We start from the raw sequence: 21572 nt of genomic DNA, 5'->3' as shown, positions 1-21572 counted from the left end.
AAAAAGAACCCCAATAGGTTATTTTTACAAAAGGATGGCAATTATGATGAAAACAGTTCTCTTCAAAAGGAAGCTTGTAGATTATGGAAAATTTTCATCAAAGTGCTCAGAGAAGATTACTGCCAACCTAACTTTTATACCCAGCTAATTATCATTCAAGAGTGAGGATGAAGCAAAGATATTTTCCAGACAAATGGCAAGAGTGTTTACTCACAGATCCTTGCTCAGAGAAATACAATGGGATATATATGTCTGTAGGAAGCATTCTGAACCTAGTGGGAAAGAGCAGGATTCAAGAAGCCATGGTTGAGGTGAACCATGAGAGACTACGGACTCTGAAAAACAATCTGAGGGGTTTGAAGTGGCGGGGGGGGGGGGGTGGGAGGTCGGGGTACCAGGTGGTGGGTATTATAGAGGGCACGGCTTGCATGGAGCACTGGGTGTGGTGAAAAAATAATGAATACTGAATACTGTTTTTCTGAAAATAAATAAATTGGAAAAAAAAAAAGAAGCCATGGTGGGCTAGAAATTAGCAACAGAGGTTGATCTAATCAAGTTCTGTCTGCATAAAACACTAACAAGATGACTAATTTCAGGGGACTTAAAAACAAACTGAAAAAATGGCATGGAAGATTGGAGGGGCTTAAAAATGTTAAAGCATTCTATGGTTCTCATCATTTGGGGTATGTAAGTAGAGCTGCTAATGAAGGAAGATTTTGAGTTAATGACATGTATTAGAATTTTGTGTATATGCATTAAGGGTGGGATGGAACCTATAAAATGTGTAAGGAAAAAGAAATAAAGATTTGATCAAGCCAATAAAAAGCAAGAAAGAAGGAACAAAACCATAAAAAAAGCACAGTAAATATGGGGTGGTGGAGGGGGGGATCCTTATTCCATTCTAATCACAACACATATCAATGGGCCTAACATCAAATAAAAGACAGAAATTTTCAGATATTCAAAAAACTCTTGCAAGAAATACACTCAAAACATAATGTAATAGAAATGTTGAAAGTGAAGGGCTAGAAACAACATACATAGCAAATGCTAGCCAACAGAAACCCCAAATAAATACCTTGATATAAAAAATATATTTTCTTTATTAGTGAAAAAGATGGTCACTACATAATAATTAGAGATTTAATTTTACCCTAAAGATATAATAATTCTGGGGCACTGGCATGGCTTAGTCATTAAGCGTCTACTCTCGGCTCAGGTCATGATCCCCAGGGTCCTGGGATCAAGCCCTGCATGGGGCTCCCTGCTCACCAGGAAGCCTGCTTCACCCTCTCCCATTCCCCCTGCTTGTGTTCCCTCTCTTGCTGTGTCTCTTTCTGTCAAATAAATAAAATCTTTAAAAAAAGATAACAATCCTGAGCTGTTATGTACATGACAAAAATATAAAATATGGACTTCTCAAAAAATATAGAGCAAAAATGGAAAGAATTACAAGGAGAGATTGACAAATCCATAATCATAACACTTTTAATATCTATTCACAGAACTCAATAGATCAAATAGATAAAAGTTAATATACTGGCTATAAAAAGGACCTCATAAGCAACAATAATAGACTAGGCACTCTTTCAAAACAACGCATGAATTGTTTATGCAACCTGACCACAAACCAAGTCTTAACATATAGTCTGATACACTAGAGACCATATTCTGACTATTCAATTTAATTTTATTTAATTTTGTTTATTTATTTAATTTTATTTAATCCAATAAAATTAAAGACCTATAGTAAACACCCAAACCCCAGCATATTTGGAGATTTAAAATAACTCTCCAAATTCAGCAAAGAAAAACATCTTAATATAAATATTTGGAATCAAAAGACAAAACATTCCTTATGGGGTACAGAAACTTTAAATGCATTTATTAAAAATAAAGGTTGAACATTAACAAGTATACTATTCAGGAAGCTAGAAAAATAACAAAGTGAGACAAAAATAATAAGATTATTACAGAATATAATGACATAGAAAGAAAAGATAAGAAAAAAAACCTTAAAAGATAACTTTAAAATTTTTCTAAAATAGGCAAAACTTGGGCAAGATTGAGAAAGAAAAACATAAGTGATAATGAGAACCTATTGCAAATTCAGTGAAGATAGAAAATACAAATCTAGAGAATACTAGCTTTATACTAACAAAGTTGTAAGTTCTATGATGTAGATAATTTTCTTAAAGATTAGCAGTTATAAAAACAACCCCAAATAATATAGAAAATCTATATTCAATTATATCCATTAAGTAATCGTGTCTGTAGTAAAAATTTTATCCTCAAATAGTTAAAGGTCACAAAGGATTTTCTTAAGGTTTAGCAAATCTTTTTTTTTTTTAAGGATTTTATTTATTTGACAGAGATCACAAGTAGGCAGAAAAGCAGGCAGAGAGAGAGGGGGAAGCAGGCTCCATGCTAAGTAGAGAGCCTGATGTGGGGCTTAATCCTAGGACCCTGAGATCATGACCTGAGCCGAAGGCAGAGGCTTAACCCACTGAGTCACCCAGATGCCCCAAGTTTTATCAAATCTTTAACAAATCATCTAAATGACAGACTATTCTAGATTGGAGGAGAAAAAAAGAAGGTCCAGAATTCACTTTATGAATATAATTTTGACTCAAAAACTATACAAGGACATGAAAGTAGGATTATAGGTCAATTTCATTACGACCATAAATGTAAAAATCCTAAAAAGAAATCCTACTGAATGTATCAGTATTATTTTAAAATGTCATGACCAAGTGGGTTTATTTCGGGAATTTAAGGTAGATAACATATCACTAATATTCACAGTAACAATTGAGAGAGAAAACACATAATCATTTCAGAAATTAGAACACCAATAATCAATAAAATTCAACATCCATTCATAACAATAGCACTGAGCAAACCAGGAATAGAGGGACTCCTAAAAATAGATGATTAAAAACCAGGAATAGAGGGACTCCTAAAAATAGATGATTAAAGTTATCTCTGATACGCACATAATAGTCCTCACATTTTAAAGTGAAAGAGTAAGAATAATTTCCTTTCAAGTCAGCAAAAAGATTGTCTATGAATACTTCTCTTGAGCATTATATCCTGCAGAGTTTAGCCAGCATAATAAAACAAGACAAAGAGATATATAATTGAAAGAAGAAACAGGCCATCAAGTTTGCTTGATATAAGAGCAATATGAAGAAATCAGCAGCATTACTATAATTAAGCAATAACGCATTTTAATGAATAAAATTAAAGACTTCATTTACAACAAAATCTAAAATAATTAGAAAATAACAAAAGACATTAAGGACATAAAAAGATATTCTACATTTGTGTATAGCAATGCTCAATATTATAATTATGTCAATTATCCTTCAAATAAATCTACAAATCTAATACAATTTCAATCAAAATCTCCATGGTGTTTTTCACAAAACCTGGGAAGACGGCCCTAAAATCCATATGGAAGAATAAAGCCAAAAGACTTGCCATAATAATTTTGAATAGGGAGAAGAATGTAGGAAAACACATCTGAGCATATATCAAGATTTCTATAGTTACAAAAAAGTAAAACATTACAGGATGGGCAAACAGACCAGTAGCACACAGTAGAAAGGTCAGAACTAAATCACACCTAGGTGGAAAGCTGGTTTAGCTCAGAAGTGGCATTAGAGATAAGTAGGAAAAGGATGTCAGAGAGATGAATTATTTCCTATTTCCTCCTCCTATCCACCCACTCATTATTCACTCATTTATCCCATACTTACATACTGATTGCCTACTTTGAACCTGGCACCTACTAGTCCTTAGATATACAAAGTTAAATACATCTAAGGAGCACGGACCTCCCTGCATTCAAGGAACTCATCTACAAGAATCGACAGACAACATAAATAATTATCCTATGGAAGTATAATAGAGATTTTAATCCATTCTTTCTGGGAAGTCTGGGGAAAATGATAGCTGAACAGAGTTTTGAAGGATGGATAGAAGTTCACCAGACTGGGAAAGATGGAGTTTGGTGGGGGAGTAATGTTGACTGGGGTGATAGATAACTTAGGGAGGACATTCCAAGAAGAGGAAACAGACTAGCCAAAGGCCAGTGAGGGTGGACTTGGATTTTGAAAGACATTCTTTCCTTGCAGGTCATGCAAAAAAGGAGGGATGAATTTTTTTTTTTTTTCCTGGATCATCTCCAGTGGATAAGAAATCAGATGGGAAGTATCTCTATACTTTTGGGTAAAAATGAAAATACAATATTTAGAAGTTTGGTGACTAGCTATAATGTTTACATAGACAAAACAGAAACTAGCCTACTGAATGTTTCAAGAAAAATGTAAGATATGCTAACCATAGATTTTCTAAAATTTCACTTTTGGCAGATATCTAAAAAAATAATTATGCACATCAAAATTGCATTTCATGGTTATTAGTCATGCCCATATTTCCTAACATCCTTTCTCATTGATAGATCCCCACTGCCTTCGATCTCATTTCTCCATTCAAACAAATGCAGACAGACATTTTTTTGAATAGCAAATAACTTCTGTGTCCCCACAAATACACATTCCCACAGAAATAAAACAAAATGGGGACTGAGGGGAACGTAAAGTTAAACATTATTTTAGGCCCACTGCCTAATTTCCTCTTTGGGATGGGCCACAGTTTATCTTCATGGCTGATATACTGTTCAATTTTCTTTTGGGTCCACAAGGACAATCTCTAAACAGTAGGCTCTATGTAATGTTGAGGTCACTCTCTGAACGTATTTTATTTGGGGTTGAGTTATGATGGCTACTCTCCCAGTGAAATAACCCCTATCTTGAAAAATCACTGATCAGCTTTTTCCATTCTGTGAAGTTTATTGATTTTCAAGAATATCTTTTAAGAAAAAAAAAAAAAAAAGAACACTTTGCAAACTTAAGGGCAAGTAACTAAAATACCCTAGACAGGAAGAAAATACCCCAGACAGGAAGAATGTCTGTCCAAGACCATTATACTGGGCCTGGTCTGCCTGGAATTCCAAAACCACACCAAACAGAAAAAGATGATATTACAGGAGATAAGGTATGTTTGACAAATAGCCCAGGAATGGCCACTTAGTAAAAACAAGAGCCAGGGTTGCCCAGAAAAATCTCAGGCGTTTCGGGAGCCTCCCCTGACTTGACTCTAAATGAGCAGGATGTTGTTGGTCTCACATTTGCTGAGTCTGGAAGGCGGTATTCCCTGGTGGCTTCATAACAAGTATGTTTTGATGGGTCTGTGTAGACACCATCCAAGCATGTAATCGGCTCAGACCACGTTCTAGAATGCAAGGAAAAGGCCGTGCGATTTGTGATGCCTGACCCTTGAGAACTGTTGCTTTTCCATGTCAGGATACATCCAGGTTTCTGAACGTGGGCGCTATGACCATTTGGGGCTGGATAGGAGTTCACCAGACTGGGAAAGATGGAGTTTGGTGGCCCCATTTGGGGCTGGATAAATCTTTGTCATTGTAGGACATCTAGCAGCACCCCTGGCGGCTCCCCACTAGATGCCAGCAGCACCTCTTGGCTGGCACAACCACAAATGTCTCCACACAGTGCCAAATGTGCCCCTGGGTGGGGGAGAGGGGGGCAAAGTGACCCTGATTGAGAGCCACTGGTATACACTAAAACCCTATCACCTCAGTTGGTCATTTTTATTATTCATTTTAATGATATAAATAAATAGGAGAATTTGTTTTACTTTGATTTGAAAAGGACTCTTTGGGTCAAAGGTAGGTTTGTCTTAGCTGCTTTAGATGCACAGAAGAGGAGGGCCAGAAGTGGCTCAAGTCACTGCCAGCCACAAGTCACTGGGTTTGGGGTGCGGGTGGCCATTGCCCAGAGTTAGCCCCAGAGCTGGAGGGCAGGTAATTTGTCTCTGGCCCCCTTGGGGGGTCAGCAAAGCTGGGCCTCCTGCCGAGCTCAGCCACGGGTCTTTCTGGTCATCTACTGCTTTTGCCAGAATCATGTGACACTGAACTCCTGAGAAACTAGGTTAAACTCCAGACTTTCCCTTCTTGCAAGATCAGATGAAATACTGACCTTGAAGTGAACCTTTTCAGATGGGAGCAGAACAGCTGAGGGGAATCGCTCCGTCAGGGACGGGCGACTGAGCTGCCCTGAGAGGCCTGCTTAGCAGATGTTGCCAGAGAGGTGGGTTTCTCCATCGGGGCACCACTCACTCCCAGCTTTGTCTACTCAGCAGCTGCCCTATGACCTTTAAAATAGGACTCAATGTAAAATGGACTGCCATGAAGCTTTATGGGAATCTCCCCACTGCATAAAGTGATCAATTCTTGTGCTGACTTCCTCTCGGGTTTACGAGGGTATGAGCACTGACCTTCCTCTGACACTTCCCTGCCCCCGCAAACCCTCCAGGGCTCCTCCATCATCATCCTCCACTCTCCCTCAACCCCGGCCCTGCTGACGTGGGGCCTGGGCCGGGCATCGTGGGATGTTCAGCACCATCTCTGACTTCTCCTAGAAACCCCAGGAGCACATCCCAGTTGTGAAGATCAGACATGTCTCTAGATGCTGCCAGATGTCCCCGGGGTGGAGGGGGGGGCAAAACCACTCCTCTTGAAAGCTGCCCTGTAGAAGAAGGGCTCACATTCTTATGTCCCCACGGGCTTTCTTGTACCTGGTAGTGCCTGGCTCATAACTGGCCCTCAGTCCAAATTTGCTAAATTAAAAAAAAAAGTCTGTCTAAATAACTATTTATTCCTATATAACTAAATAACTATTCCTCCTCCCAGAACTTTGAAAAATACCCAGCTTCTATGGAGAGGGATCACTGGTGCTTTTGTTTTTCTACCCGCACAACACAAAAGGAATATTTCTCTGGACTTAACATGCCAGAATCAGTCATTTAGTCATTTAGAATAGCCCCTTTCGATTATATATCCTTTGGAATAAAACAAAATATAAAATTAGGAACAGCTAAGCACTTGCTGTGGGTCAGGCTCGTTAGTACACGGTTTACATTTAAGAAGCAGCTTGTCCAAGCCACTTCCCCTGTGTGTGGCCGAAGCCAGGAGTCCCTCTTGGGTTTGCTGTCAAAATCGATCCTCTTTCCACCAGGCTCTGCTGCTGGAAAGACAGACAAAAGAGTGGGGAAAAGTGGGCTAACACACTTTTATGAGGTTAAGGAGGATGAGGGAAAGAGAGGGGGTTCGCATATGGAAAGCAAAAATGTCTGTTCCAAAGCAAATGCCCACAGGACTGAGAAGAATGCAAAAAGCCATGACAGGCAGAGAAACTGGAAATGGGTCACATCACCCGGACTGGGCGGTGGTGGTGCGGTTGCACATGGACAGTTGTCCTGGCCCTAGCTCCAGGGCACACTCAGCCTCCTGGACTTCCGGTCCTGGTGCCCAGGATCTCATGGGGCAGGTAGGCGTGCACAGAAGGAGCATGCTGCAGGAGCATGCTTGGACACATGGTGTATATGGGAAGAGGGTCTACAGAGAGTGGAGGACATAATAGGGTATGTTGAGAAACCATTTTGCTTACATCCAGACCAGGCCACTTTTGAGAGTCACCATACCAGAAGTGGAGACAAGAAAGGTAAGCCTGGGCCTGTGTCTTTTCTGCTAGTCCCATGTGTGAGGCACTGGGTAGCCCTGTCCAGCCACACCTGCTGGCCAGATGGGGAATGACACACCTTGATACGATTCATCTCTCTGGCACAGTCTGCTGACCCTGGCAAGGGCCCAGAGCTGGAAGGACTTGAGCACAGCAATGAGCCATGGCTGAGGGCAGGCTGTAGGGTTGGGTGGGGGGTGGGAATCAATGCTCCCTCTTAGGTAGATAGGGCTAGGCCATGTCTGCTGCATGTGCTTTCAACCAATATCATGGATAGCCTGCTCTGGGCCAGGCTGTGTTCTGGACATGGGACTCTCTGCAGGACAACAGACACAAATCCCTTCTCCCAGCCCCAGAGGGAATGTTTCCAGCCAGTAAAGGGAAAGCCAGCACCCAAAAGTAAATATGGACCATGCCAATGGTCAGTGCTATAGAGAAAAGTCAAGCTGGTAGGAGGCTGGAGAAGAGAGGGGAGGGGAATAGGAAGGAGATGGATGGGGACAGATGGGGAAGGGACAGGGAGATGGAGAAGTGATGGGGAATGGGGGTAAAGTGGGGGTTGGGTGGTTTGCCCTTCAGTTTTTAGAACTTCCTGGAGCTCCACTCTCCATCCATATTCCATATAAGGAGAGAGAAGGGTCCTGCAACGCCTGGGTGGAGGGAGAGAATTCAGTAGAAGGAAGGAGTGATGTACATGCACATGTACATGGGGAGGGTTGAGCCCCCGAGTAGGCCAAAATGCCCAGGGTCGTCAGTCTGCTTCCATCTGGCCCACCCTACACAAGAAGTGAGCACCTCTTTCCCTGACAGTCTCTTCCTGGCACCCCGTGCACTTCTGGCTCATTTCTGACTCCAGGTTTTCACTCATGTCATTGGCATTGCCCAAAAGCGCTTGTATTTTTCTATTGTATGCAGTTAATGAGTGAGGAAGAAACAGATGATAGCAAAAAAAAAAAAAAAAAAAAAAAAAGGAAGGTCATGAGGAAGTAAGGGTAGAAAATAAATACGGAGACAAAGAAAGCTCAACACAAAAGCGCAAGAGATGAGAGAGACAAAAAGATGAATAGCAAAAAAATAATCGAAGCTAACTTTACTGGGTGCCACACACTATAAGCGATTTATGTGTATTCATTAAACCTTACAATACTCCCATCCTACAGATAAGGAAACTGAGGCTGCGAGAACTAAGCTCTTCATCCACGGTCAAATTGCAGCCAGGAGGACCGAGCTGGCCACCATAATGTCATCACTGTGCAAAGTGGGGAAGGAAGGAAAGACAGTTATCCAGGATGATGGGGCTCTGGAGTTCATTAGCCTGCAGATGTTGAAGCTTAGCCACAGGTGTTGTTAGGGTAGATGAGCTCAAAGAGAGCTCTTTTATCCACAGGGAAGTGTCTCTTTCAGTCAACTAGATAAACAGAGATGCAGATGTAAAAGGAGTTAAATAAAGGAGTGCATTTTCTGGGTATCAGAGAGCTTTCCTTTCAGAGAGGATCCTGTCAATTTCATATTTTTTTCAACGAATATCTCCTGATTCCCAGTATGTGGGAGTAATCCCAGAGAATTTAGGATTTAAATGAGCAACAGCTGCATCTGCACACAGCGTTGAAAAGTACGCAATTATTGCAGGAGATGAAGCGGAACTTCAATTTGCTTCCGAAAGTTCTTGTTCCCAGAGCTAACTTTTGTCTTTTCCTTTTCCTAAACATGGCTTTGTTTAGAAAGCAGGACAGCAGGTAGGCACTCAGGCACAATGCCAGGGAGAGCTTTCTGGAAGAAGGGAGCGTAAGTTCCCAACCTGTGTAGGGGCGGGAGTTTCTATTCATTCCTCTTGAAGTTCCTGGGTAGAGCCAGGAGACTGCTTTTTACCTGGGGAAGTAGTCCTTAATAGGGCAGAAAATCCTGTTGTAGGGTGAGGCATTTAGACCTGCTGACAGATTGGAATCTCTCAGAGGAGCCCCTGGGCAAGAGTGTAGACCAGGCTTATCGAGGCTCATGTGCTGATAATCATGTAAATGTGATTAGTTGTCCTTTTTAATGAACACTTACTTTATGCCCTACACAGTACTCAAAAATAATAACCCAAATTACAAACCAAGAGAGTTTCTGAATAAAGCCTATTAGATGTCAGCATAAAGAGCAAATCTGTGTTTTAGGTCTTAATTTTATACTAATTCCAAGCAGATGGCAGGGGACCTTTGGTAAGTGTTTTCTTTGTTTGGTTAATTCAGTGGTGTGTTCCTGAAAACCCACTGCTCTATTTATAGCACTGACCAGCTTTTAGAAGATTCCTCTAAGGACCAGGCAAAACTCCCACTTAAAATTAGTTGGGGTTGGGGAGAGGTCTGAATGCGGGTGGCAGGGGCCAGGAAGGACAGAGGGAACCGCCCCCTCCTGGCCCTGCCACTCACTCTTAAGGACAGTGACACGAGCAGTACCATTGAGAGCCACAATCAAGGGACACAGAGACTCAAGGGTCTGCTATGTCTCAAAGAGGTCTATTTAAAACACGGAAGAGAAATGCTCTGTCTGGCTTGTATATTTTCCTCTAACAACTGGTCTGCTCTCTGCCCCTTCTTCTCTCAATAGCTGTGGATAGCTGTGTTAGAAGAGATCACACCAAATAGATAGCGACTTTTCAAGCAAACAGTGAAAAGGCTGTTGATGGAGCCTAGTGATAAATAATTAGAACAGATCGTGTGTTAGCAACAGCACTATTCAAGAAAATGAGTTTCAAAGATCTTTAGGTTTCAAATGTCTTTGATTCGTCTCGGAGATTAAAAAAGCCAAAGTCGGTTCTGGAAGGATCAGTCCACTGAATATGTGTAGGTGTTTTGCCCAAGAGCTCAGAGGGAGAAGCTACCCCCATAAGAAAGCATATCTCAGTAAGGGCATAATTCCAATTGCATCTTAAAGCCGGAAGAGTTGGAATTTTCAAGAGGAAGGACAAGAATTTGCAAGTCCAAGAAGACCCCTCCTCCCAATCTATGGTGGCACATCCACAGGTGCAAAGATTCAGGGTTTCCACCCAAAGTCAGAAAAACACTTTAAGGCAAAATAATTAGTAAGGGTAAATAGAGAAAACAGGAAAAAAAAAAAAAAAAAAAAAAAAGGCTTTCGGTGCCGCCAGTCAGACCTGTCACTCTTCAGCAATGGGAGAAAGATCAAGAGCCTTGGCTTCGAAGAGGATCTATATAATGCAATTCTTCACCCTCATGTTAAATACGGAGGGCTGGGTAATTCCATTCCTCAGCTCAGTTATAGGATGCAAATGCCTGGGCCACTCGCTTTCTAAAAACAGCAGCAGGGCAAACAGACCCAACTGACACAAATGAATGTTGAATAGACCCATATTTGTCCTTACAAAGAACTGGAAAACAACAGAATAAAAGAGGTTTCCCAGGTCACCTGTGACAAAGGGCTTTCTACTTCCAACAGTTACTTAGGCTACAGGTCCTAAAGGAAGCGAGTTTAAAAAAAAAAAAAAAAAAAGGCAGCAATTCACCATTTGCTGCCCTTGCCTCTTTTCTTCCTGGATCCTTCATCTCCACTCTTTGCATCTTCCAAATGGTCAGCCCACTTGCTGGGGCAAAACCTCGAAATCCATCTTATCTCTCCTCCACTCAACAACATCCCTGCCCGGGCAATTTGGCATCAGAACCTCCTCCAGCCCTTCCTGGAACACTCACTAGGTCAAAGGAAATGGGCCGTGATTGCCGAGGGCAGGCCGTTTTCACAAGCGCTAGTCCAAAACGAGGACAGCAGTGTTTCCAACTTACAAACACACATGGGAATAGCCACTAAGACTCCCACCAGCTCTCCGAATCTTTCTGTTTGGTCTGCTGAGCAGGATCAAGGCTGAGCCGGGAGGGAGCTTGGCCAGGCTGCCGGGGTGCCCCCCACCCCGCCCCCGCGCCCGGAGCACAAACAAAAGCTCCTGGATGGTATCTCCTGCCATCACTTGCTTTCACAGCTGTCTACACATAAACCAAAGGGGTTAGCATCCCCGAAAACAAAGACGAAACACAGACTGTGAAATGGGCAACTGTTTTCTGTTGCAATATTCTTTAGGGCTCCTCTGAGTGGAAAAGTACTGCTCGACGTCCACCGGCCAGAAGCGCCCGCCCTGCCGCAGACAGGGCACGCTCTGGGTTGGTTCGCTGGACGGCGATACGAAGAGGAAATGGGCCCAGTGCTCCAGAGCTAAGTGACCACACCAGACAGGGGTTTCTAGGCGTCAGCATGGAGCCAGCTGCTGTCTGGGGTCTCGGGTTTGATACAAGGCAACCATGTTCCGAGGGTGATGCGCCTAGCTAGTGCAAAGCCAAGGAATCTGCCTTCTTGCTACTTCACGGTCAAAGACGGGATGGGAGCCATCAACCGTCCCTCTCCACCTGCCCTTTAAGAACGGAAGAAAGCGCCGTGGCTTGCTTACCTTGAAGTTGTGGGTCTTCTCGTAGTTGAAGTGGTTGTCGTTGTGCGTGAGGGCGGCCCTTCGGACCAGGGACGAGATCTGTGAACAGGCAAAGAGTTTGAGAGGGGGCCACAGGAAACCGCCTCGGACTCCCACCTTCACCCCCAAGGCCACGGCCAGCAGCTCCTGGCGCTTCCTGCCTGGCTTTGGCTTCCGAACCACTGCACACTTTTTCTCGTTTTCCAGCCAGCGTTCCTCGGAGAACATGGTGCCGGGAGCCCACATCTTCCTCGTTTCCCCTGTGAGGGCTCGGCGCCGGCAGGTTTTGTGAACCGCGGCTAATGTTAGGCAGATTTGAGGCAGCTGCGTCCTGTCTGCAGAGGCCTCCGGCATGTGACCTGGGAGGGCTGGTTGGAGTGATGGAGGGGGCTCTGCCTCTGAATAAGGACGGGGCTGTTTCGTGCTATTTCTTGGGGCCGACGTGTGCCTGAAACAATAGCACACATTCATGGGCACAGCAGTCCCCCCAAGCTGTATCCAGGCGCCGCTGAGGACGAAGGAGGGGGGTCGGGGGGAGGGCAGGGGCAGGCAGCTTTATTCCTCCTGCCGCAGGAGGACCTCTTGTGCTTGCTTGCTTGCACATTTCACACACGCACACACACGCACACACACACCCCGACTAGTTCTGACGTTCAAAGCCTGGAGCTGCATCCAATTATTTTGGGGGCTCTGAACGCCATCCTGGGCTGAACTCAAGCAGATTAAACCTTTAGACCCTGATGATTGTTTAATCTCACGGGGATAAAGCCTGCCTCTCTTTAAAAAAAAAACCTGCCCTAGCTCTTGAAGCTTAATTTTTATTCTTACGCATGCATTAAATTAGAGCAGTCTGAACACTGAGTGGGGCACAGGGAAAGAGCATGGCATTTTAGCTCTGAGTTCTATAGCCAGAGTTTCAACACAAGGGGAGGATGTCTTGCTCTGAGACACTCCCTAGTCTCCCTTCTCACCTCCAACTTTCAAATCCCTGCACACACATTGACAAGACAATGTTCCTCAACTAAAACCCAAACATCAAAGTTGCCTTTATTTTAAATATGACACCTTCAGCGTTCATTCTGTCAGCGCCCAAGCCTGATGCTTCCCTGATGTTCTTAAAAGCCTCATCTATTTGATGGTCTCCTTTGAGACCAAAGATTTTGGTCCCAAGTCTTGTCACAGTCTTGGGACTACCCCTGATCCATGGATGAGGTTTAAGGCAGCACATGGTGGTCAGTAAAATCAATGCTCTTGGCGCTGGGAAGCAAGGAGGCTGTGGGTAGCTGGACCATTACACAGACGCATGGTCCACGTATGCCTTCCTGGCCTCAGCAGACACAGGGCCCCCCATTCCAGCCCCTGCAAGCAGCCTTGTGAAGAAGAATGCAAGGTCGGCGCTTTCCAGGAATTCTTGATTCCTGATGATTACCTCATTCTACCTTGGTTCAGAAGTGCATCCTTCCAGGTGACCCTTGTTACCATCAATGATGAGAGGAGCCATTCCCCCCCCCCCCGCTTTTTTTGAAAAGGGGAGCCAGGAGGAGTCAGAGGGAGAGGGTGAGAGTATCTTAAGCAGATACCACATCCCCCACGGAGCCCTCATGACCTTGAGATCCTGACCTGAGCCGAAACTAAGAGTCAGATGATTGACTGAGCCACGCAGGCACCCCTGAGAGCCAACTTTTATACTGAGCTCTTAAGTACAACCACCTGTACCAGATGACGTTCAGAATGTGTTAAGTGCAGCTACTCATTTACTTTTCAGCTCATGTGTATAAGAAACAAGACTTTCACCCCCATTTTTTGGATAAAGAGATTGAGGCACCGAGCAAAGGCGCAGCAAGTTGCCCAAGGACAGGCCATGGGCTTAAATGGCACAGCCCAGGACTCGAACCCCAAATATCTGTGCCCAGCACCTGTGTTTCTCAACACCAAGTCCTGGCCTAAGTAAGCCAAGGTGGTCCCTAGTGTGCCATCATGCCCTACTTTATTTGAAATACCCGTTAGGTCTGCCCCCTTCCCACTCTTGCCACACGGTATCTCTACACATGCTGTACCCACAAAGGCATGATGTTCTTCTTAGTCCGGTTACACCTGCTCAGAAAAGGCCAGTGACTCTCTACGGCCTGACCATGCTGTGGAATTGCGGGCCCTTCATGAGCTTGTCTCAATCAACCCAGCTCATCTCTTTGCCAGCACTCCCCTCACAAATATTACAAACCCTCTTCTCCGATGCACCCTTCACCTCAGTAGCCAGCTCCATCCTCTAGCACATTCCAGGATCATGTGATATATAGACACGCTCAACAACTTTCTAACTCAGATGCTACTCTCTCCGAAAAGTCTTCTCCACACTCCCTGCCAGAGGCCAACTCTCTCCTCCAAAATCCCATAGGGGTTTTCCCCAATTTTTCTGATTGTACTTGTCCCTTTCTATCTTGTATTAGATTTATGCCTGTCCCTGCCCTAATGAGAAGTCACTCTGACAGCCTCTATGTCCAATTCACATCAGTTTCCCCTTCATGAGCATCTAATAAAATCCCTTGCCACAGTAGGCACTGAATAAATGTAAGTCACCAGGAAAAGTGAACCTCTGGGAAGCGAGCATTGCGGAGGAAGCTGTGCAAAGGTGACTTAGGGTTGGGGTCTCCTGTCCATTCTATGAGCTCCCATCACCATGTGGTAGCTTCTAGGGACCTAAACCTCCAGGGATCTGCCTACCTGGTGGGTCCTGCCAGATTCTTCCTTCCCATGGCCCAACCACAAAGGACATCTGCTTTTCAGAGGGGTTGAGTGGAAGCAATGATGTATCTTTGAAAGGCTTGTAATCCTTAGCCTAAAGGCAGAAAGACAGAGAGAAGGAATAGGATCCCTTCCCAAACCTTCACTGCTAGCCAGTCCATAGGAACCTTTTTTTGACGGTGAGCCGTTCTGTGTAAAGTAGATTCTGTGAACTAAACTAGGCTAATTATATGGATGTATGGTTTTTAGAATCTAGTAACACAACTATTTAAAGAGAAAGTGGGCAAAAAGGGTCTCCTTTTCCTTTTGGTATATGGCTGGTTGAAGACAAGGAAATCTAGTATTTTCTCTTTTGTTTGTGCCTTTACTTATAACAAGTAATTTTTACTTCTATGTGTGACAGTGGTTTCTTTTCCAAACATTTGTTCCTTAGAATTCACCCAGACACAGGGCACATTCAGACACGAGAAGGAACCACACACTGGTCACTTAAGATGTATCTTGACAAGGAACCAGAAGGGCTGGTGTTTGAGCAAGCACTATTGTGAGCAGTGTGGGTGACCCCAGATCACCCTCTCACTACAGGAAAAATGATCACAAATGTCTCTTGGTCAAATTTCCCTCTTAAAGAACTCCACCACACAGAGCTCTTCTTTACCCAGACATCTCAAGGACAACGCCTTGGTTTCTTTTATATCCCCCACAGTGACTGATACGTGTTCTCTATACACGGTAGACATTTTGTACTTTGGCCGACAGTTGTTCTAACACAAATTTCTGTCTGACTTATTTTTGTACACACATTCATGGAGCATGAAGACACATTTTCCTACATGCTCTGCTTCAGTCAGGGATTCTCCACCTTGAAACTACTGACATTTGGGACCAGAAGATTATTTGCCCAGGGAGGCTGTCCTGGGCATGGTAGGACATTTGGTGGTATTTCTTGCCTCTACTCGCTGATGCCATCAGAACCCCCAACTGTAGTAATCCAGACTCTTTCTAGACATTGCCAAGTTTCTCCTCTGGGGCAAGACTGCCCACAGCAGAGAATACCTGGGTTAAATTAATAACACACGTCTTTATAGCACTGCTGCCTTTGTGCCGAGTATTGTACTAAGTACTTTACATGCTCTGACTCATTTACGATTTATAAGGTAGGTACTGTTATAATTATCCCCACTTTACACATGAGGAAGTGGGAACATGAGGAAGTGGGAACTGGGAGTCTAAGTGACTTCCCCAAGGTCACATAGCTGGTAAGTGGTAGAGCTGAGATTAGAACATAGGTACAACTAACCAGAGCTGGATTTTTTTTTTTTTTTTTGCTAAGAATAAGTTTATTTTTGATTGTGATTAAATACACATAACATAAAATTTGCCATTTGAAGGGCACCTGGGTGGCTCAGGAGGTTAAGCCTCTGTCTTCGGCTCAGGTCATGATTTCAGGGTCCTGGGATAGAGCCCTGCTCAGCAGGGAGCCTGCTTGCCACCCCCCCCCCCGGCCTTCCTCGCTGCCTGCTTGTAATCTCTGTGTCAAATAAATAAAATCTTTTTTTAAAGATTTACCCTTTGAACCATTTTAAAGTGTACAATTCAGCCATTCAGCGGCATTAAGCACATTCACAATGCTCCGGAATCATTACTGCTATCCAGAACATTCCCTTCACCCACAATGAGACCCCGCATTCAGTAAGCAGTCCTGCCCCATTCCCCTCTCCTTCTAGCCCCTGGCAGCCACCACTCTGCTCTCTATCTCCATGGATTTCCTGGGTCTGAATATTTCATATAAATGGAATCATACAACATATGGTCCTCTGTGACGGGCTTCTTTCACTTAGTAAACTGCTTTCCATGCTCATCCATGCTATAGCATGTCTCACTACTTCACTGATTTTTATTGCTGAATAATAATCCATTGTATGGACACAATACATTTCATTGATGTACATTTGTACTGTTTCCACCTTTTGGCTATTGTGAGTAGTGCTAACAAGTTTCTGTTTGAACATCTATTTTCAGTTCTTTTGGAGATACAATAAATCTATGCTTCTAATCACCCTGGAAATGGCTTCATTCAAATGATGTCCACATTTAAAAATATCCAGTGTTTAAAGGCCCAAATTACTCTCTTCCCTGCTGTTAACCATTAGCAACTCCTGGTTTCTCTGGTCTGTTTTTTTTTTAAAGAGGAGACTTTTGTTTACCCTGAGACCGCTTCCAGAGCAGGCACCACTTAAGATACTTCTGGAAGTAGGTGGGGCTATAAGTAAATAGTGAAATTAACTCACCACTTCCTTTTTCCTTTTTATAAATAAGGGTTTGGGTTCTGTTTTTTATGGCCTCTCACTGTTCTTCTTTCTGTGATGAGGATCCCTGAATCCAAGAAAGAATCGGGAGACACGAAGGCCGGGGAAAGTTGTCAGATGAGGACAAGAGGGTGAGGGTGGGGTCAGGAGGCAGAAAGATGTGGGAAAACTGAAGTCCGCTGGGATGCCGGTGTGCGTGCAAAGTGCCCCGGAGAGAAGGACAGTGGGAGAAAGAGAATACCCTTCCCTCCGTGCTGACTTTGGTCACCTAGCATCAGAAGCCCATCGGGGACCTCAGAAGTTCATCCAGCCAAGGGCCCCCCTTCACCTGGTTCACACAGCCTCACCTGTCAGGACCATGACATTCTGCCTTATTCATACTGATTTCTAGAAAAGGTGATTTATCATCAACCTGACATTCTTCCACAGACTTCAAGTAAATTCCACTCTGCATTTTAAAGAAGGTTCATTGAAAATGTCATGATCCGCCCCTGAAAAATCTCTCCCAACTATTCCAGCCCCAGCTCTTAGGTTTCTGGGGCACGCTCTCGCCTCTTTGTCCTTTGAGTCTGAGCCCCCTTAGGGGGTGACAGCCTGAGCTATATACCCTGCCTGCAAATACTGCATCTGTAGGCAGCTGCTGCCTCGTGGCAGTGTAGGAACTGAAAATCACTACTGCCCAGGCTGGCGGGCTTGTCCTTAGGAGAGCTCTCAGAGAGACTGTGCTGTTTGGATGAGGTAGCTCCTCTCTGGGGAAAAAAGTTGGCAATGTATCAAATGTCTTCTGTGCATTGACCCAAAGATTCTATTTCTAGGATTCTCTTAAGAAGGTTTTCAGACATGGGGCGCCTGGATGGCTTAGTCAGTTAAGCGTCTGACTTGATTTTGGCTCAGGTCATGGTCTCAGGGTTGTGAGATGGAGCCCCGTGTCAGGCTCCACACTGGATGTGAAGTCAGCTTGAGATTCTCTCTCTCTCTCTCTCTCTCTCCCTCTGCCCTTCCTCTGCCTTCTCTCTCTCTCTCTCTTAAAAAAAAAGTCTTCAGATGAAGTAGATAGAAAAGATACATAGATTAAGATATATTCATCATAACAATAATATTGAGAAATGAGGAATATCTTACACATCCAGGAGAGGGGAGAGGTTAAATTACGGTGTAAACATGTAATCGAATATTATATAAAATAACAAAATGATTAAAATAACTTTTTTGAAGATTTATTTATTTGACAGAGATCACAAGTAGGCAGAGAGGCAGGGAGAGAGGAAGAGAGAGAGAGAGAGAGAGAGAGGAGGAAGCAGGTTCCCTGCTGAGCAGAGAGCCCCATGTAGGGCTCAATCCAGGACCCTGGGATAATGACCTGAGCCAAAGGCAGAGGCTTTAACCCACGGAGCCACCCGGCGCCCCCATTAAAATAACTTTTAATGGTGAAGGGATATGCTCCTGATATAATAATGTTAGTAAGAAGCAGGCTCTTGAACCATGTATCGTATGATTCCCACTTTTGTTAATCAGATGACACAGAAAACATCAGAACCTACTAGAACTTCACCAACACACCAAACTGTTGGAGATAAGCAACAGTCATCTCTGGGTTAAATAATTGTAATAGACATTCATTTTCTTCTTTATTCTTTTCTGTACTTTCTGAGTTTCCTACAATGATTACATTCTATGTCCATCATATAAAAATGTGGACTTTGTAAAAGTACATCATAAAAACTTTGTTCGATTTAGTGGGCCTAGCTAATAAATCCTTAACATCAAAGACAACCTTTGAGCTCATCCCATCCTGCCTGCTGTTTTTACAGGTGAGAACTGAGAGTCAGAGAAGTTCATGATTTGCGCCCCCTCCACTCCCACCCCAGCATGGGGCTGTTCGACAACTAGATCTAGAATTAGATCCAAGCCCCAGGTTCTCTTGCCTGTGACCCTTCTGCGGCTGATGCCTCTCACGCTGGGGCCAGCCTCAGAACCCCAGAAGGCTTGTGCAAACACAGACTGCTGGGCCCCAGCCCTAGTACTTCTGACTTAGTGCGGGATCATTCCTAAGAATCTGCCCCTCTCACAGGTTTCCAGGTGATGCTGATGTTGGTTCCACACTTTGAGGACCCGTTTTGTGTATTCCACTGTATCAGTGGGTCTCACCCAGCCTTGATGAAGTTTAGAATCACCTGGGAACAAACAAAAGCCATGCTTGAGCTCCATCTATGACCAATTAAATCCAGATTTCTGAGAATGGACCCCACACTTAAAAAACAAAATCCTCCAGCAGATTCTAATGCACTCCTAGCATTGAAAGCAGCTGTACTAATCTCAAATGTTTCAGTCCAGGGCAAGTGTTAGAGAAGACCGAGGTAGCCAAGTGCTAAATGCTATTGAACAGCCTCCCCTCCCACAAACTTTTTCAAACACAAAATGTGACCCTGTTTCTACACTGCCCCACCCCCACCTCCCATTGTGCTACTTAAAACCTCCATGGATTCTTAAGCTAAAAGCAAAACTCCATACCATGGCCTCCAGGGACCTGTGTCAGCTCCTGCCCTCGCCAGCCTTGCCTCCCATCCCTTTCTGTCATCTTGAGAATTGATAACCACAAATTATTAGTATGCTTTTAAAATGATTGTCCACATGACCCCTTCTAGACGGCTAGCTTTATGATATCAGGCACTGTGTGTGCTCTCAGCACGAAAGGGACCCCAGGGTCATACCTTGTACCTGGCACAAAGCAGACTTTTACTAAATTTTGCTGAAAGAATGAATGAATGAATGTCTATGTCTATAAAGTATCTTGAGGTCAAAGGACCACTGTAGAAGCTAGTCATCATCACTACCTATTTATCTAGTCAATTCACTCTTATGGGTCTCTGATACAGAATCCAGGGGCCATGCACTTCGGGTTTCTTTTTGATGAAGCTGTCAGATCTCTCCTGTCACAGGCTGGGGCCCCGGAAACAGGGAGAACCTGCAGGGTCAGGGCCTAAGGGAGGTTTGACCCCGGAATAATATTTTAAAAGTAGCATCATATATTTGTGGGGTACCATATATCTTTCCTCTATAAAGAAGATAGTATGGGTGTCATTATTCTCACTTCAGTTAAGAAAACTGAGGTCCTAATAGGCATGTCCAGGGGAAGAGAATCTTGATCTTGTGTCTTGATTTCCTTCCCTGGGCATCCCAGATACTTGACTTGTAGCTAATCAGCTCCATTAAATCCTGCCCAAAGACAATCTGTAAAATGCTGCAGGCATTCAGTCAGCTTGAAATGAAAAATATATACACACGCACACATATGCATATGTATACATATAAATATAAACATATACACACACATACATATGTGGGAGTGGTGGATGGATATGAAGCAAGCATGATGGTTTTTGCTGGGGGATCCTAGATCTCTATTCTTGTAGACAAGTGAAAAAAAAAACAGGAGTTTTAAGTGAAATAAGCCCACATTCCTGAATGATCATCAAAGGGTTGGTTTGCTTTTACTGATGCCACTCAACCCAGCCTAACTGATCCCACGTACTCTGAACACTCCTGGTGCCCGATACATCGTCCTTGTTCCTTCTCAGACCTGCCCCCATAGTGTTGGCTATATTCTCTGCTTGGGGTCTGTAGTACTGAAAGAGGAGGGAGACAAAACAAGGGTGTGGGGCTCCTCCCGGTGACTGTTGCAGAAAGGAGAGGGAGCGGGTTGGGCCTCTGCCTTCTCTCCTGCCCACGTGCGGCTCGGAGCTGCAGAAGCCTGGCTTCGGCTGAGTCCATCAAAGCACTGGGGATGGAAAGTCGCCCTGGCTGACTCCTGAAACTGCCAGGGACCCCCCCAAACTGCCACGCTCGGCTCATAGGAGAATGGGGCCTTTCTTTCTGATGGCCCAACACGCCCAGCTGCCACTTCAATTGTTCTCCAGGGACAGATGGCCACTCTGGATACGAGAGACACGAGAGGGCTGAAGGACCAGCCTCGCTTCCCTTTCACGTCTCATTTCCCTTCATCTACAGCAGTCAGCGTTCACCCCAACCTGGGGCGCGTGTGGGGTCTCTAGAAGGGACCCAGGCACCTTGTTTGGAAGCAAATAAATAATTGGATCCTTCTGGGGCCGACCGAGTGTGCAATGTTGTCCTCGCCCTTCTCCCTGCATCACTTCTGCAGCTGTGTGATGGGGGCAGAAGGCAACGGTTTGGGCTGATTGCTGCTGTCTCTCACAGACAGCTCGGATGCAGACACCAAAATTCTTCTGTGTTAGAGAGGGACTCCCTAGGCTGTGTCAAGCATCTCACACGTTCCAAAACGTAGCTGTCGCTGCTTTGTTTTTGTGCCGTTTTTAAGAGACGGAAAATTAGAGTTCTCTATCAGTATAGTCATCCATTTGCTTAGGCAAGAACTTGAAGACCCTTGGATTTCTTAAATGCCAAGGTTAAGATGGTCTGGCAGGGTTGTTTGTGAGAGAATGGAGC

At 44.2% G+C, this 21572-nt stretch overlaps 1 protein-coding gene across 1 annotated transcript in view; it reads right to left on the bottom strand.

Moving 5' to 3' along the window:
• Positions 1–21572, bottom strand: part of CHN2 (chimerin 2) — a 290041-nt gene that overhangs the window by 21781 nt on the left and 246688 nt on the right. The window contains exon 7 of the mRNA XM_044246302.1: positions 12040–12117. Coding sequence (XP_044102237.1) covers positions 12040–12117 — 78 coding nt within the window. The remainder of the gene's footprint in view (positions 1–12039; positions 12118–21572) is intronic.

This window comes from Neovison vison, chromosome 4 (assembly GCF_020171115.1).
Source record: "Neovison vison isolate M4711 chromosome 4, ASM_NN_V1, whole genome shotgun sequence".
Taxonomy (NCBI): domain Eukaryota; kingdom Metazoa; phylum Chordata; class Mammalia; order Carnivora; family Mustelidae; genus Neogale; species Neogale vison.
This window is presented reverse-complemented; position numbering and strand designations above follow the sequence as displayed.